This window comes from Manacus candei, unplaced genomic scaffold (assembly GCF_025592945.1).
Source record: "Manacus candei isolate 608988 ecotype Guabito, Panama unplaced genomic scaffold, ASM2559294v1 h1tg000008l, whole genome shotgun sequence".
Classification (NCBI taxonomy): domain Eukaryota; kingdom Metazoa; phylum Chordata; class Aves; order Passeriformes; family Pipridae; genus Manacus; species Manacus candei.
In genome coordinates this window covers 1785787-1804906 of record NW_026138056.1, presented here as the reverse complement: position 1 = coordinate 1804906, position 19120 = coordinate 1785787, and the positions used below count along the sequence as shown (strand labels likewise).

The 19120-nt window shown below is 35.2% G+C and overlaps 1 protein-coding gene across 1 annotated transcript in view; it reads left to right on the top strand.

Annotated features, from left to right (window-relative positions):
• CCDC102B (coiled-coil domain containing 102B) overlaps positions 1–19120 on the top strand; it is a 147693-nt gene that overhangs the window by 43088 nt on the left and 85485 nt on the right. Inside the window, exon 6 of the mRNA XM_051774520.1 lies at positions 4273–4377. Coding sequence (XP_051630480.1) covers positions 4273–4377 — 105 coding nt within the window. The remainder of the gene's footprint in view (positions 1–4272; positions 4378–19120) is intronic.

Here is a 19120-nt window from a genome sequence, read left to right as displayed (position 1 = left end):
GAATACATTCTCAAAAATCTAGTTAACACCTAGCATTGCCTTTGGTAATTGCACTTAATCTTTCCTGAAAGATAAAACACACATTATATAAAGAACCTTCTTACAACATCTCAACATCTCAAAGAGGACTGAACAAACTTGGATGTGTTCCGAAAGACCATAGCCCTACAAGATTTTTTACAGAAAATTACATTAAAGAGATCACAAATTATCTATTTTTGTTTGTTCTTCCTAACTTAATTCCAGACTTGTTTTTTTGCTTTGCTATAATTTCCCTACTCATTTGGAAGACTGACATGAGTGACTGAGAAGTAAGGTAGATTTTATTTTTCTGACTTTATTCTGGAGTTCTTTATATGTTTGGTACATACACAGGTAGGGAGCTAAACACCACACAAGTGTTCACTCAGTCCCCTCCAGTGTGATGAGGGAGAGAATCATAAAAAAAAGTAAATCTTGTGGGTCAAGATAAAGACAGTTTGATAGGACAGAAAAGGAAGAGAAATTAAAGAACATACAAAACAAGTGACGCACATTGCACCAGCTGACTGATGACCAGACTCTGAGAAGCAGTCAGCCCCTCCTAGCCAACTACCCCTATGTGTCTTTTTTTCAACATGGCATCATATAGAATAGAATATCCCTTTGGCTAGTTTGGAGCAGCTGTCCCCTCCCAGCTTCTTGTGCAGTCTCGGCCTGCACAAGAGAGAAGCTGAAAAGACTGACTTAGTGTAAGCACTGCTCAGTAACAATTAAAGCATTCCTGTGTTATCAATATTATTCTCATACTAAATTCAAAACACAGCACTGTACCAGCTACTAGGAAGAAAATGAACTCTATCCCAGCTGAAATCAAGACAATTACATATGTAAATTTATCATTATTGGACTCATAAACATCTTGAGTGAAATGAATTAAAATTTTACAGACACAGAGGTAAGTAAATTTATCTTTGACATCAGATCTTGGTTTGGTAGTCATCTTCTGCTTAATTGCCTGATGGAAATTCAACCTTGGATGGTTTAGTGATTTCTCTCTCTTTGATTCTGCCAAAAATGAATTTGTATTGATTAGTGTCAACACTGGGAAAAGGTGATCTTTCAGGCTTACAATTTTAGCTCTGTATTTTGGCAGATGCTTTGCAAGAACGCAGGGTTTCTCATGTCCCAGAACTTTCATGGATACTTGTAAGACATTATGTCTGCATATTTATTTAGGAAAAAATATAAGATTTGTGATCATAGTCCAATAGACAGTATTTGAACAACTATAAACCTACATAATTTTGGTAGGGAAGAAACAATATTTGGTGCCTAACAGAGGTATGTGACTCCTTCATTTCCAGCTATTGTACAGAAATTCAATGATCAGAGTTTAAAGACCTGATTGGGAACATGTGAACGTCAAACAACGTTGTATGCATTGGAGTTAACACCTTGTAGTCTATCACCAGCTGCTACACCATGCCAAAAGAAAAACCAAGCCCAAAAGCAATAGTACAAAATTATCCTTCCCTAATTCCCTGCTTAGAATCACAGTATCACAGAATATTGTGAGTTGCAAGGGACCCACAAGGATCATTGAGTCCAACTCTTAAGTGAACAGCCCATACAGGGATCAAACCCATGACCTTGGTGTTATTAGCATCATGCTGTAACCAACTGAGTTAATATCACAGTTTAATCCAAGTACAGATGTTTATCATATTCTAAGGAATTTAACTTGGTAAATAACCTATAAAACTTATGAAGTAGCATGAATCTAAAATACATAGACCTCTCACTCTGTTGCATTTTAATCAGGTGGACCAGCCCCCAGAACTAGTAGTTTTGTAGCTGCATTAGGTCTTTTCATACAAGAACAAATACATAATGCAAAGAAAACTACTGAATACTGTAACTGTTTAAAAAGTTAAATTAGTTCCCAGTTATTCAGCCAATACCATACAGAATATGAAAACAATGTATTATTTTCTTTCTATCTTGTTGTTTTCCTTAAACTTAGATCAAAAGCTTTAAGAACTGCTTCAGATTTATCTCCAAATACTACCCTCCAACAGTGTATCATGATGTTAAGACTTGCCAAGGTTTTAGGAATACTATTGGGGTGCGGGGGAAGAGTTGTACACATGTTGTTGTTTTGTTTGTTAAGGGGAGCACATAATCCATGCTGAGAAGGAACAACCTGTGGAAATATCTGTTGGTGATAGAATAAAATGCCTTTAAACATAATCCATTCACTTTTTAAGTCTTTGAAAATTTAGTTTTCTGAGCGAAGTAGCTGGTAGTTAGAATCAAAGAATCTCTCAATTGGAAGTGACCAATAAGAATCATTGAGTCCAACTACCTGCTACTTGAAGGACTACCTAAAGTAAATCATGTGACTAGGAGCATTGTCTAGACACTCCTTGAACTCTGGTAGGTTTGGTGCTGTGACCACTTTCCTGGGGAACTTTTTCCAGTCACCAACCACCCTCTCAGTGAAGAACCTTTTCCTAACATCCAACCTGAACTTTCCCTGATGTCACCTCATGCCATTTTGAGTTCTTATCATGTGTCACCAGAGAGAGAAGATCAGCACCTCCCTTCAAGGATGTTGTAGGCTATGATGAGGTCACCCCTCATCTTTCTTTTCTCCCAGCTGAACAAACCAAGTATCCTCAGCCACTCCTCAAAAGCGTTGCCATCATGACCTTCCAACATTTGGTCATTCTCCTCTGGACCCAATCTAATAGTCCAACGACCTTCTTATATTGTAGTAGCCAAAACTGCACACAGTGCTCGAGGCGAGGATGCACCAGCACAGAGTAGAGTAGAATAATCTCTTTTACTGTCCTCTAAAAACCTGTAGGAACCTCTTTAACTTTACAGAGTTTTTAATTGTTTTTATTTACTCAGAAATAAGGTGGTAACAGACAAGTTTGCAGTTTGATTCAGCTAGATAATCACTGTTACTATTCACAAGGTCTAAATTATGTTTCTCTGATGCTGTAACAACTCATTCTCTTTGCCTCACATTCAGTAGCTTTTCATTGTTTGCCAGAAATTAATTTTAGAATAAAAGTAACCAATGTCTTAAAAAGTACACCTCTGTGGCTCTTTCTAAAGCACAGATATTCTGTTTCTTTAATGAAGAAGTGCCTCACAGTGTTATCAGTCTCTATTTTTATCAAACAATTGATTTTAGTTCTTACAAAACTGAAAAATTGTAAAATGTTCTTAAAATTCTGAGGTTTATGTATTAACATTTCTGGTGTTTTTTTTCATCTCAGTTGAAAGAACTGGAACCTTTTATTTTCACAGTTTTTAATCTATCTTAATCCCTTTTAATCTATTTTAAGAACCAGTTAATAATGACTTGTTAATAATAATACTTAGCAATAACAATCTTCTGTTCAATATGTATTAGCACCTGATAAGTACCTGTTTTGTGCTATAAAAACAAATTCATTTTACTATTTTTCTTTTGAAATGTGAGGAACATTTAATGCAGTCTTGACAAAACCTCTATGTACTTGTCTCTGAAGTATAACTCAGTTCTTAAATAATTACTTTATATGACTTAGGAACATGGCTTTTTGTTGATATATATAATTCTTCCTATATATGGATCTGATGAATGAATTCATAAAGTTATCCTAAATTAAGGTCACAGCATTGGCCATAAAAGATAATATTTCCCTTAAGCTATTAACTGCGACCACAAGAAACAGATTAGTGTGAAAATTTAAAAAACTTCTTTTCTCTAATTATGAGGTTAGCAGTATGCAATACTGAAGACATACTTTAGAACTTCTTCAGTTTAATGAATATTCATTATCATCCTTCTAAAGTGTAAACAGAGTAAAAACATGCTGATTTTTCATCTTTTGGAGAATAAAAAGTGAACTTTGACAGTGTCAAGCCAAAATCAGTCTAAATGTTACTTAAAAAATTTCATTATTTTCTTTAAACTCTTTATTCCATAAATAGCAGGAAAAGAATAAGATTTTGTTACCAGTTGCTATATTAAAAAATTATTTATACTTTACTTTTGTAGAGGTACAGTTGATGAAAAACTGACTGTCTTTGTTATTTTCTCTTCAAATTCAGATATTTAACTTTATGAAACATGGAAAACTTACAGCTTGGACTGATTTCTAAGACACTGACCTTACTTTGAGGTGAAACCATTAGACTCACTCAGTGAAGAACAGGAATTTTTAATTTTGTTATTCCTCTTTCTTTTTTTCCTTTTTTGGTTATTCCTCCTCCCATTCCAACCCTTCCCAGCTGGAAAGAATGCAGTGGGAGAATACTTCTGAATGGGGAAAGAGAGAACGACCTGAAGCAGAAAAGCACAGTTTAGAAGAAGAGACTAGAAAACTGAAATTACAGGTAAAATAAATAGAGGGACATCTGGAGATGAAAAAATAAACCAGCAAAAACTAAACTGAGTTGTGATCATAAACACACACAAAATAAGCTGTTGGTTAAAAATAAGGTATGTGTAATACTTTGATTTTCTGGGGAGAACTCGCTCCCAAAATTACTGTTTCACAATGTTCAAATATGTCCCTAAAACAAGGATTATACAAGACAGAACAGCCCATTCTCAGACCTGGAAAATTGGAACTCAGTGACTTGGAATTTCCATAGGGTACAGAAGCAGAATTAAATATCTTTTCTTTTCTAAAAGGAGCAGGGAGACATGACAAGTCTAACAAGACTAGGAAACAAAAGTGAAGACTAGGAAGAACAGAAGAGATTAAGTAAACTTTGGTAGCTACAGAGTCCTGATAAAGGTCAAAGCAAAAAAAAGCTCTTAGACAAAACATTTCTCTGTCTTATTGAACATTGAAACACTTCTTAGGGCAGGGGGAACAGAAGGAAGTCTTACTGCTTTTTTCCATATTCCTCTAAAGATCTGTTCACTTTTAAACCTTATTGTACTGCTAAAAATGATGTGATAAATTATTCAAAGACTCTTAGCTGAGCATATTTCCTTTATTTTATGCTTTTCTATGCCAATAGCTAAGTAGTAATCCAGAAGGCTCCTACTTTCATTAACACTCTGAAAGCTGTGTAAGAGAAAGCAAAAAAAACCAAAAACCACCAACAAATCAGCAAGTGTGCATACGTTCGAGTTGGGCGGTGAGAAACAGTAACATTTTTTTTACTTACCTAAATAACAAATAATTTAATCTAATTTATGTGCATTTATTGTTGAATAATTGATCCTGAGTAACTAGATTTAGGGTTTAGTTACAATAGATAACTCCTCTTGGGAAAGACTGAGATCTCTACTTGATGTCTGCTTTTAAATGTAATTTTATGATTTTTCTATATTTCTGTGGTGGGTAAGGAACAGCAAATTGAAGTTCATGCATATAACATACCTTTCTAAAATATCTCACATAGCACCAGGTATGGACTTTTCTTTACTAGTATTTATTTTATCATAACATATCATACATGTCAGATAACATCATAACATACCACATCAATGTTTTTTTGATTTCTGTGTAATGCAAGTTATTTGACGTTGGAGATACGGCCAGAAAGATGCTCACCTGCTAAGGCATGCTACTGTTTTTCAAATATCTTATATGACTGTGCTAGTTTATTTATTTGATTGTTTTTTTAAAAAACAGTTGCTTGCATAGACTATTAGGCATCTGTGAGCAACTCCATTAGTATCAGCACTATCTGTCAGCATCACACCTCTATATTTGATTTACAAGAAATGCAAAACATGGAATCACAGAATAAGCCAGACTGGAATGGACCTCAGGAGATCTTCAGCGCTACTTCCTGCTCCAAGCATGGTCAGCTCCGAAGTCAGAATTGGTTACTCATGGTTTTGTCCAGTGAGGTCTCAAAAACCTCCAGGACTACACAACCTCTCTGGACATCATGTTTATGATGGGTTGACCCCAGCTGGCAGTTAAGCATCCACCCAACCCTCATTCACTCTGCAGCAGTGAGGTGCAGGACAGAATTGGAAGGGCAAAATTGAGAAAAAAAACTTGTGGATTGAGATAAGGAGAGATTAATAGTTGGTGAAGGGGAGTGAGGAAAAGCAAAAAAAGAAAAGAAAAGGGATGCAAAAGTAATCACACACCACCAGCAGACTGACTGCCTAGCCAGTCTCTAAGCAACAGTTACTTTGGAAAAGCCATAACCCCTCTGTTGTTGCAAGGGACTCTTCTACCCATGGTGAAGGACTTAGTCATTACTCAATTTCAAAAGGTTCCTGTTGGCCCCTTCTTTCAGATTGGCAACAGAACTTTTTGATCCCATCTACAGGCAAGAATATTGCCTCTGCCTACCCAGCCTCAGAGGGAGATAACAAGACCTTTATGGGACATCTGCTGCAATTCTCCATTTTGGGCTGAGAAGCATGCCCTGGGGTGCATCATCACCAAGGCTGAGTGGTCTTGTAGTCTTCAGTAGCGCTACCAGCCAGGACATCTTGCCAGGGCCTGCCATAGTTTCCTAAGCATACTTGCTCACTGTGTCCAGGGCTCCTGGCCTCTAGCTGCAGGGAGATCAAAAAGTATCACCATAAAACAGTTTTCTGTGAGACTGAGCACCCATTGACAACATGGGCAAAACAAAGGTCAAGAGTGTTAGAGGAAAGGACTGTGGTGAACCCTTAATGACAAAATTAACTCTTCACAACTGGAAAAAGTAAGGTAGAAACAGTCTTATGAGGAAACTGCTCTAGCAATGAGTTCACGTCCAAATCAGTCATGGCACTGGGGGCTTGGCCAGTCATATGTGGAGAAGGCAGAGATTTGTAGAGTTAGTTAGCATACTTTTTAAAGTTGCTGCTGCTGTTAAATGAAAAATGAGAGTTAAGGAAGGACAGAGTTTCTTTTTCAAGGATTTCAGCATAATTTATATCTTAGATGGAACCTCTCTATTCCTATGTAGACACATCCTGATATCACCACTGGACCTTTCTAAACTCTGAGACTGTTTCTCTCTAAATTGCCCTAATACTGTAAATAACCTGAAAAGAATGGCTTTAACTTCTAATTCAGGAACCTTTTATTTCTGGGGTGGTAGCCTGAGTCCAAATAAAATATCACATCATATGTAGGGTTAGAAGAGTACAAAAGGATGATTTCTGTAATATGGGTTATGGTTAGGTGTTTAAATTAGCAAAGATTGAAATTACACATGCCTAAAGGTCTTTGTCCATACTGATCTCTATGATTATGGCTTTATTTAACAAGTAGACAAAAGAAATACACATAAGGTGTTATAGAATGAATTCCAGAGCAAAACACAGTTACCTAATGTCCTAGCTTTTCCAAAACCTGTATCTGGGAGATTATTTGGGAGATTCATTGTAGTTGTATAGAACAAATAGTGGTATTAACCTATAAGTGGCTGATTCATACTTGTAGAAGGTATAAGCAAACAATGGCAACATTTTTTTTTTAATAACAGATTTAATAAGATCAAAACCATGGTATCAAAATACAGAAATTAAATCCTTACATCCTTTTCTAAATGATTTCAAGTTGACAATTATCTTGTTCTTTAATATCTATGTCTCCACAGAACACAGAATTTGTGCCATCTCTTGCCATTTATGCAGACTGAAGTTCTGAACCAGCAGTATGTTAGTTTAAAAAATTTCCAAATGTAGTTTTTGAAGGTTGATTTCAGTTGTACAAGATGAGCTGAATTGATGAAACAATTGAGATCAGACATTGTTATTATGCAGTTTTATCGACTGTACTTCTTGGAATGGAAAATACAGTTTGAATTAATAGCTATATTATTTGACAAATAGCATGGCGACAAATATTAAATGGATCTAACTGGTTCATCTAGGAAACACTCAATTTCTTTCTGTAAATTATTTGAAAAACTATCTGTGTCTGGTTTACACAGAAAGGTTTTGGTAGCAGGGGTGATCTCTATGAGAAGAGATTCAGGAGCTGCCCCATGCCAGCCACAACTAGCTCCAACTTGTTCCAAAAGGAACCCACCACTGGCCAAAGCTGAGCCTTTGTGAGAGAAACAGTCCTGCTGACACTGAAGTAAGTGAAGGAGAAGGAGGAGGAAGTGCTCTGGAAACCAGATTAGAGATTCCTCCTCAGTCCGTGGTGCAGACCATGGTGAGACAGACTGTCCCCTTGAAGCCCATGGCAGTCCATGGTGTAGCAAATAGCCATAGCACAGTCCACGGATGACCTTTTGCTGGAGTAAGTGGACTTGCTCTGAAGGAAGGTGCAGCCTTTGGAAAGTATATGCAGGAGGCAGACTCCTGGCAGAAGTTGCAGTCTGTTCCTAAACGACTTGCTGCATGAAAAGGTTCCATTCTTGACCAACTCTTGAAGAACTGTGGCCTGTGGGAAAAACCCATGTTTGATCATTTGATGGAGGAGTTTCGTACATACTTAATTTCTTTTTTAATGAAACTATGTAGGAAGTTCTGTTTTAGGTATTTACTGTCCTTGTTCCAAGCCCTAAGAGAGGGGATGGGGCTGGAGCATTGACAGTTTTTGAGGTGGTGTTATACTACACATGGATTAAGGGCCATAGGAGAAGCAAAGTCTAGACTTGTGTTTGTGCATGGGCCTCAGCACCTGCTGCTGTCATCTGCTTACCAACCTCTGCTCTCCTGACTTACTGGTGTGAATGGGCCAAATGCAAAAGGAGATGGAAACTGCTTCCTTGTCAACAGTGACCACAGTAAACAGTGATCTGCCTATCCACTATCTGAATGCCTGTGGACCGCCAGATGTACTTGAGGAGGCAGCAGAGTGTGGAGTAGGAGTTATATAAATTGCCTGGATGATAAGAAAGGAGTTTGTATAATACAGTCTTATACTAGTTGACACGTGTTTCATTCCTGGTTTTGTGTCACAGATCTCTTGGACTGAGTTTTTAATATATTTTTTACTCTTCATCAGAACAAAGTTCAAGAAAAGATATATTTATGGCATTGTACTTAAACCCTTTGATCTTCATCTAGCACTTTTCATCCAATGGAGAATTGTACTTATTACAATGTAAACCTCTGGGGCTGATTGTTGCAACGATAAAGCAGGCTGCACGGTTTGCTCCCTTAACAGATTTCTAAAACACAATATATCTTGTCAGAATTATGACTTGGGCTACAGTTGTTTCTATATGATTTTTTTTTCTAATTATTTTCTGGTGAAATGCTCATTTCAATTCCTAAGAAAACCCACTTAACTGTAAAGTTAAAGCCAAATAAAAAGAGAGTTTTACAGATGTGTTCATTTCCTCTAGCAAGTTATGCATATAGTTAATAAAAAGGAGAAAAAAATTACTGGATTACAATCTGCTATGAATCAACTCTCAACACTGTACTTTTCTCACCAAATTATTTCCAGTTTCAAAAATATTTTATTCAGAACTCTTGACAAGAAAAGCTAAAAGTCCAGGAACAGATTTAAAAATTAATCTCATTTGCATCTGCCTAGTGGTATAATTTAATATGCTTCAAATTTTTCATTTAAGTTTAGTATTTAGATCTTTAATTCTGTTTTTCCCTATTTTATTCACTCCTGAAATATGTTCTTTATATTTTTGCTGTTGATACAAGGTCAGGAATTTTCCCTTTGGTGTTTTTGGTGAGGGTTTTTTGTTGTTTGGTTTTTTTTTTGTCTGGTGATTAAGTTGTCAGTTGGTAAAGGGGGGATATATGTATGTTGATATAAAGTGTGTTGATGCTCAGTTCAAGTATCATTCCTTTAAATTCATCCTGTCAAATGTGACAGTTCCAGTGATTAATCTTTCCAGTTAAAAACTTTGCCCCTATGTGGAATATCTGTAAGCTTTTCTCAGTTGGCAAGGTAATTCTTACGCTTACTGAATATTTGAAAAGAGTTCTTCTGATTAACATCAGACTTTGAAGTAGCAAACTTTCAAATTCACTTGTTGCAGGAACAGGAGTTGGACTTTGATGATCCCTGTGGGTGCCTTCCAACTCAGGATATCCTATGATTCACGTTCCTTTTCAAGAAAAATAAAATAAATTAAAAAAAATTAGAGAGAGGTTAACTCAGCCTTCAGTTTTGGGTATCTTTTAACAGTCTTGGAAAAAAAGTAGAAGGCATTGTTCCTCAGCAGCATTCCTCTTAAGAATGCATACTCATGGATTTGAACTCTGTTTTGTGATATTTCTTATCAACTTTGGAAATTTCAGTTCTTTAAACAGTCAGCAGTAGGTGCTCGGAATACCTTGAGCTATGCCTTGCTGTGCTATGCATACTGCATTGCTTGCTTCCTTCCTTCCTTTCCCTCTTTCTTTCTCATCTATTTATCCCAGTATATTACACTTGAGAAATGAGCCAGTGGAAATCTCACAAAGTTTAACAAGACCAAGTGCAAGGGGATTGGGCCATCTCCTGCTATCAACACAAGCTGGGGAATGAGCAGATTGAGAGCAGCCCTGCCAAGAAGGACTTGGGGGTGCTGGTGGATGAGAGGCTGGACACGACCTGGCAGTGTGCACTTGCACACTTGCAGACCAGAAAGCCAATTGTAACCTGGGCTGCATCAAAAGCAGTGTGACCAGCAGGTCAAGGGGAGGGTATCCTGCTCCTGTACTCTGTTCTGGTGAGAACTCACTTTGAGTCCAGGTCTTGGATTCCCAGCACAGGAGTGACATCAACCTGTTACAGCGAGTCCAGAAGAGGGCCACCAAGATGATTAAAGGAATGGAACACTTATCCTAGGAGAAAAGACTTAGAGAAATGGGATTGTTCAGCCTGGAAAAGAGAAGGTTTAGGGAGGGCCTGGTTGTGGCCTTGTAGTACCTGAAGGGAACTTACAAGAAAGACCAAGAGGGGGTTTTTACAAGGGTGTGTAGTGACAAGACAAGGGGGAATGGCTTCAAACTGAGAGTAGGTTTAGATTAGATATTAGGAAAAAATTCTTTACTGAAAGTGTGGTGAGACACTTGAATAAATTTCCAAAGTTGTGGATACCCCATCCCTGGAAGTGTTCTAGGCCAGGTTGGATGGGGCCCTGAGCAACCTGGTCTAGGGGAAGGTGTCACTGCCCATGACAGGGGGGGTTGTAACTAAATGATCTTTAAGGTCCCTTCCAACCCAGACCATTCTATTATTCTATATGGAAAGAGTAATCTAATTGGAAATAACCTGGTTTTTCTTCATTGGACCTTATTAGAAAAAAAAAAAAAAGAACAGTGCAGCACGCCACCTTCAAGGATTAAGAACTGCATAAAAATTAAGTCTTGTACCAAAGAGATAACAGCAATAACAGCCTTTATTTTGTTATTAGATAAAGTAATTTTGTGTAGAGATTTCTTAAAAACACCAGTTGTTGTTTGTGTACTTTGGAGACAGACAGTCGCCAAATGGCATGAATACTTATCTATAGATCTGAACACCTCTTGTCTGACCCCATCTGTTCCCATATGCTTTGCTTTTCTCAATTTAAGAATATTGACCTCTCTGTCTTTCTTCATTCCAGAATATTTGTGATGAAGAAAAATGATAGGTTATGTAAGGTAACCAAAATTATTTCTCTATCTGAAGTTAAAATTCCCTTTTTTTTTCATTTTTTTTCTTTTTTTTTAAGATGCTATGAGCAAAATTTTATTTTTACTTGATGATGATAAAGGTGTTCCTTAAAAGACAGTGTTGTACCCTACAACTGCCCTTCTAAATGCAGAAATATTGTGAATGAAATTACACTTTTTTTTTTATAGATGAAGTATATTTAATATTTCTGGTCTCTTTGTTTAGATATAGTTGAAAAGTGAATATCAAAAAAAAATTCAAGATATTTTCAATATGTTGTCATATAAGAGGCAAAAGACTGGAAACAAATTGCAAAGGAAAACAAATAATCTTCAACATTATTGCCCTTTTTATCTACAAGCAGAAATATTAAACAAGAAGTCATTTAGCAGGAATGCTTAGATACCATAATAAATCCTTACTTCAAACCATACATTTTACTAAGGATATTTATTTACACATTACCAAATGTGGCAACCATGTTGGAAGATGCAATTTCTTTAGTACCAAATAGTGTACTATATTTAATACACTATTGTACACCTTACTTAAGCAAGTTTGTAGACATCTTTCCAAATGTGGTCTAGAAAAATATTTTTTTGTCACTATAGAGTTAGGGGTCCTTGTAACTTAGTAGGTGATTAGTCAGTGGGGACTACTTTTTGTGCCAATATTGTATGGATACATTGTGTCTGTAAGTATTTGGAATCCAGAACTCCTCTTACGTTGTACTACTGTAATTTTGGTATCAGCGTCAAAACCAGTATGCTAACGTCTACCCTAACATGTCAGAGGGACTGGACACCTGTTCCCCAAGGGAAGGAAAGCCAGAAGCTGAGCAGCACTTGCTTTTGATTTCCAGCAGAGCTTTCTGGAAGAGCCTTACTTAAGGTCCTTTCTGAAAAGGGAGCAGGGGCATGCCCTCAGCTAAACTGTCTCTAAATTGACCCAGAGCTCAGGAAGCCAGATCTCTGCCCTTGGAGTCCTATTGCTCCTCACGTAGTATCAAATGACAGTATCTGCATTAGAACACAGCTAAGACGCTACAAAACCGTAGAAGAGGGAGAGTGTCTAACCTAATTCACCAAAATGTTAAGTTCCTTCTGCTCAGAATAATTAAATATGAGCTGAGTTTTTTGGGAGCTTTTTTGTTTGTTCTTTTTTTTTTTTTTAGTATGGTTTTGTGATTATTGGTTGCTCTGGTAAATTCATCAATTAACAACCTTTATGTCATGTTGAAGGTCAACACTAGTGATTGCTGACCTTCAAATGGAAATGACTGTAATGGGTTTCTGTATAGTTGAGTGGAAATACCTTTTACCAAGCCTAATGGCCTAGAACTGATAAGTTTAAATCAATTACTCTACATTCACACTCTTGTGGTTTTATGATTACTAGGTGTAAAGGTATCTGCAGTTCTGAATTGTCTTAGTCATTTACAACTCATCACACAACATATAGAAGCCACATACCATGATTTAAGAAGGTGCTTTTTCATGAAAACTTATATTTCTAGCTAACTGAGTGGAAGTGAATGCTTTTGGCAGTTCTGCATCCCTGGCTCCCATGGTATAAGGTGGATCAATTTACATGAAGAATATTGTTGGTAAAATCTGAAAGGTCATGGTACTCAGACATACATAATAGTCTACCTTCTGAAAAATCAATCTGTCTGAATTGATTAGGTGAAGAAAGCTATTGATGTTTCTGTTTGTTTCAGAAACTGATGGTTGTGTTGAGAGTGAACTTTATTTCCGTTGACCTTATTGGGACTTCTTAAATCTAATAAATAGAGGTTTTTGGATTTAAATACAAGAATAATCTTTATGATTTAGAAAATATCAATTCCATAAATCTAAAGTTTTTAGGAAATTGTGCTATAAAGACAAAGAACATAAGGTCTTAGAATAAAATAATGAGAAATAGGAAAACTAGTCTATAATCTACTCTGGGGTAGATCCTCTTAAAACTATTTCAGTGATGCTCTTTCACATAATAATAAATCACTGCAGATGTGATTGAGGTGTTCAGTTCTCATCCAGCCTAAAGTCTAAGCTGCTATGAAGACCATATTATTTTTGTTCATCTTTCATTCTATAGCTTTTCATACTGAGAAGCATATAAGCAACACTCCACTCAAGTCTCTGGACTTATTCCAGCATAAGTGGGCAAGTTTTTGTCTTTCAGTCTCCTGGGCTGTTAATGCTCAATTCCAACACTGCCAAGCTCCTCAGAGAAATATTTTAATCTTACAGATTTGAAAACAACATTAACATGAAACATAATAAATAATTTGTGAAAAGAGGCAGTCAGTGTTTGGGATCAAGGAGATTTATTTTCATTCTCTATGTTTACTTGAACTTTTCAGAAAATAAGAGTTTAGATTCTTGAGAGACATTGCATTCCAACTTGAAAATTAGTCTTTTGCCTTAAAGACATGCTTTAAAGTTTTGACTGTAAAGGGTTCAAACTGGATTGAGGTGTAAAATTAATTTGTAGTGACAATGATAGACTCTTGACTTCCACATTTAGAACTTTTTTTTAATTAAAGAAGACAGAGTGATTGTTAACGCCGAAAGTTGGACTGTTTAGATCAATAGGTGTTCATCTCAACTGTTACCAATAGAACAGAGGCAATTGTATAATTTTTTAGCAGTACTTGGAACATAAGCTTAGTGTTACTGTTCAATTTATGAAAATATTTTTTGTTATTTTATACTGCATTAAGATACTTCAGTACTTTATTTATTTAGTTCTGTTCTGATGTTTTTGTATATAATAGTGGAATGTTTTAAAATGTATTTGTCACAGCAAGATTTAATGAGAGGATTATTTTTTATCTCATTGAGATTTTGTGAATTTGCATAGCTGTCCTGTTGTGGTTGTACTAGTCACTAGTTACCTTCGTGTATAACAGTACATACTACTACAGTACCCCAACTTTTATACTTCATCTCAAAATAAATGGCCTTAAACTTGTATCATACTAAGACACCTGAATCTGCCAGTATGACCTCTGAGTGCAGTTATCCAAAACATGAGAAATTATCTAGTTATCCTACCAGCTTCTTCAAGGTGAAAAAAACCAGATTGTCTTTGCTAACCGTGTCTCAGACTATCAACCTTTGTATGATAGGGACTATACATACTGTTTTTATTTGGAACATTATTGTATTTGAAAAATTGGTGTGTATTCATATGGATACAATTAATTACAACAATAGTATTATAGTCAGGTCTGTTAGATGAAGACTTGATTGTATTAGGTCTTTGAATAGGGTTTAATCCTGTAGCTTGTGCATCACTAGAGTATGAGTATTAAACCATATAAAAAAAAGTCTGTGCAAATGTATTGTTGCCATAGCATGGTACTAAACAATCAGTGTTCTGTAACAAAGGACACCAAGAATAAATGTATTTTTAGCACTGTACAGAGCATAAAAACAACCTGGGCACTTTGGGTTTGATGTTCATCGACAGTTCCAAGGTTCCCTTTTTTTTGAAATAAGGTATTGATTATTTGATGAGTTCTGTGGACTCTCTGAAACTCTGCTGGAATTCTCAGTATTACTCTTTATGTTCATACAAACTGTGAGAATAAGCTGTATTTTCTTATATATTTTTCATATGTCTCAGTGTCTCTGCTGTCTCAATTTCTTCAGATTCGTGTGTTAGTAGTAATCATTCAAGTCTTAAGATTACATACTTTGAATAGCAAGATGTAGGTATGCCTAAGTCTGTATACATACTGTGTGTTTCTGCTCATCTGCATATTTATATAAAAATATGGGCCATATATTGTCACTTTAAACTATAAATCATAAGTATCTTGCTTTTCCTTGGAAGGCAGTACAATTTAGCATTTTACACATTGTTCATATTGAAAGAATTTTTATTTTCATTTCCACATGAGTGCAGTGAATGCAGACCTCAAAAATCAAATCAAATCAAATCAAATCAGAGGCAGTACTCAGATATATTCTATTTAAAGGTTTATAGATTTATAACACGTCTTAATCTAATCTTTGACAGTGAACAGTCCTTTTTCTTCATTTTCAGCTATGAAGGAGGTAGAGAAGGCATGTTGGAGGTATTAAACTCTTTGAATTTTATGGGATTTTTTTAGAAACAATACCAAAGAAGTTATACTTCAGACTTACGATAATACAGTGATATGACAGAAGTAACACCATTGAGATGCTCTGCTCTAGAATAAAATATTTCAAATAATTTTTATCAAAAATAGTTCATTACATGACAGCAAAATCCAATGGTTTTGTTGGTGTAAGAAAAAATTATACTAAAGGTATAACTATAAATCTGCATGCTTTTAAGAGATAAAATAGTCAAATGTTTTCACTTGAAATTGAAAATTGAGCTCTTACAATTTAATGAAACAAAAGGAGTCATATTGTCAAAAATAAGTGTTCTGTCACTATAGAAATTGACAATTTAAATTGGGATGACAAATAAATTTTCTTTCAGTTTTTCATACAACTGAAACTTTTAAGTCACTTTAGCACCATTTCCCTCATCATTCAATATTATATTCTGAACTAACTCAGTTAAATATTTTACTTAGGTGGTTATGTCATTAATTTCTTTTTCACTAATAAATTTAATTCAGACCTATATTCTTAGTAAGTGTGTATGTGGAAAAAGTTGTGTTATCTGGCTTCATTCCAATGTTTCACTGTTTAACTGAAACATTATTAAAAAGATTAAGTAAAAATTATTTACACCAAAAGTAACTAGGGTAGCTTTTAAAAAGTAGAAAAAAATCAGATATTTTAGCGTGTTTGGACATGTGTTGGAAGGAAAGAAAATTGAAGGGAAGGGAAGTGTAAAAAGAATAAATGGGTACTCTTATCAAGTACTCTGACAAAAGACATGACATAAATTACTCTATTGAAACGTATTTAAATATTTTCCAGTGGTGTTACAATCTGTGGAAGCACACATACTATAGTATAGAATGCCTCAAATTTTGCCATAGGAAGGAATAAAGAATAGCAGATGGTTAACACTCTTTGAGATATATGTCCCATTTTATTAAACTCTAAACTTCATTCATTTAATGAATTTTTATTAAACTTTGAAAATTCATTAATGTCTTTTTTTCACAGGTAATGAGGTTTAATTTAGGAAGAACTCTAGGTTCTTAAAAGTGTTTCTGTGTATTGTTCTGAAGTGTAAAAAAAAAGATCAATGTAGGATAAATTAAAAGAAGTCTGGTTTGCAGTGTCTGTAATGTGATTCTGGACAAATGCAGTAGCTGTAACTGTTACGAATTGTTTTCTACTCCACATGTGTTTTATTCAGTGAAAATAGAGCGTGTTGTTTTGCTACAGAAAAGAGAAAAACATACAATAAGATGTGTGTAGCTATAGTACAGTACCTACAAGGTAATTAATTCTCTCGCAGATATTCAGAGTTGTTTACGATACCAGCGTTGGTCCCTAGTAGGTAATGGACGGTAACTGATTTTTTATATTGTGTCTTACTGTAACCTCAAGTCATCTCTTGAGTGGCAACTCCTGTAGAAAAATGAGGAGAAAGCATTTGTTCTTGTTGATCAATAAAAAAAAAAATTGAGTTATGGGCTCATACAGTGGTCTTGTTTTGTCATTTCTGCATTTGTGGCTACATGTGGTTGTTTTTTTGTCCTAAAACAATAAATCCCAGTGTTTCTGCACTGCTTTCTTCCTAGTTAAGAGAAATGTATTTGCAGCCCTATGTGTATAAGAAATCACCTCTGTCATATATAATTATAAGTACTGTAGAAGAAAAAATCCAGCTTGGCCATACCTTACATCATAATTTATTCTAATTCAATTGAAGTGATGGTGGTGATATTCAGGAAACAGACAATAACAGAATTCAAGATATTGATCTAAGGAAAGGAAAGATGTGGTTTTGAGATTTGGAGGGGGATTGTTTATTTGTTTGTTCAAACAAAGAAATTGTTAACCCCCAAATAATCTAGCGTCACTCATCTTTCTGCACAAAAATAAATAAGTACAACAAACTCATAAATCAAATTTGCCAAATTCAAACCCAACAGATGCTATCCCATCCACTGTTATTAGTGAAAAATATTTTAACATTCTTCAATACCAAAATTTGTTTTACTAGTATTTCTATAACTATGCTATCCTCAATTCCTTTATAGCACTGCATAACACTTTAATGTGGCCTTCAAATGCTTAAGAAAGAAGATATTATTCTTTCTTGGGTCAGGGTTTATTGTTATGATAATGAAAAATTATAGAATCATAGAATCAGCTGGGTTGGAAGGGACTTCTGAGATCATCAAGTCCAACCCTTGATCCACTACTGCCGTTGTTACTAGACCATGGCACTAAGTGCCACATCCAGTCTCATCTTAAAAGCCTCCAGGGACGGAGAATCCCCCCCTGGGTAGCCCATTCCAATGTCTGATTACCGTTTCTGTAGAGAATTTCTTCCTAAATAAGTATGGATTGGATGTAACGTAAACAACAGTACACAGGCCATGGTACTAGAAATAACTTGACAATGGAACTATATTTTTGTAAGGACCTTTGTGATTCTCTTACTATTTTGCAGGAGAGTAGTGAAAATCTGAACTAATGACCATAGTGCTTTAGAAACAATTGTTTTTCAAACATGAGTCATTGATTTTTTTTTTTTTTTAAAGAAAAGACTTTTAAATGTGGAAAAAAAAATCCCACAATTTCAACAAAAGTTAATTTTATTCTGGTCCTCTTTTCTGATTTCAAAACGTTCCACAAAAAACTTGCAGCTTATAAACTGTTAAGTTTGTTTCCATCAGGATGTATTGAATGCTTCAATAATGTAAAAAAAATTGTGGTGTTCACACTAAAAGATGAAGGATATTGAAGACAATTAAAAGCCTTGAATGTTTATAGTTTTTTGATAAATGTATGCATTCTCTCAATTAGGAAGAAATAAATTTTCATGAAATTATATGCCCTAACCCTATTGTGACTCCAATTTAGCAATCTGTTACTAATTAATTAGGTAATGAAGGATTAGAAATCACATTTTATGAATTTCTAGGCCTATTTTTCACTGTCCTAGTTAGTTCTTATCCAATACCAAATTATTTTATTTTTTCCAAGTGCTTTTTTTTTCTGAAATGTTTCATGTCATGAAATTCAGCTTATAATTTATTTATAAAGAATTTATTCTTAGTGACCCAAATATATGATGACAACTCGCAAGAGGTTTTCAAGGAGATCTTTCAGAGTGTGTGGTGCTTACTAGGTTCTAAATGCAGATAGGTTAATTTCATTGAACAGTGGACACAACTCACACAGAAATGTTAAATCAAATGCTTCAGGATATGCTTATATTAAAATTCATAAGAACAAATCAGGCTTGTGTGCATGAAGCAGAAGTTTTGCACTCTGGAATGCTGAAGGTCATATGCCAATCAACAGAAGTTGTGAAAACAACTGGAGTTTATGAAGAGCAATGACTAGAAATGTTTTAAATTCCATTTTTTCCTCCTATAGAGGAAAAAAATGTTTTTCTTCTTAATGAAAACAAGATTTGTCTCCAAATCTTGGACATGTTTCCCTAACTTACATATATTA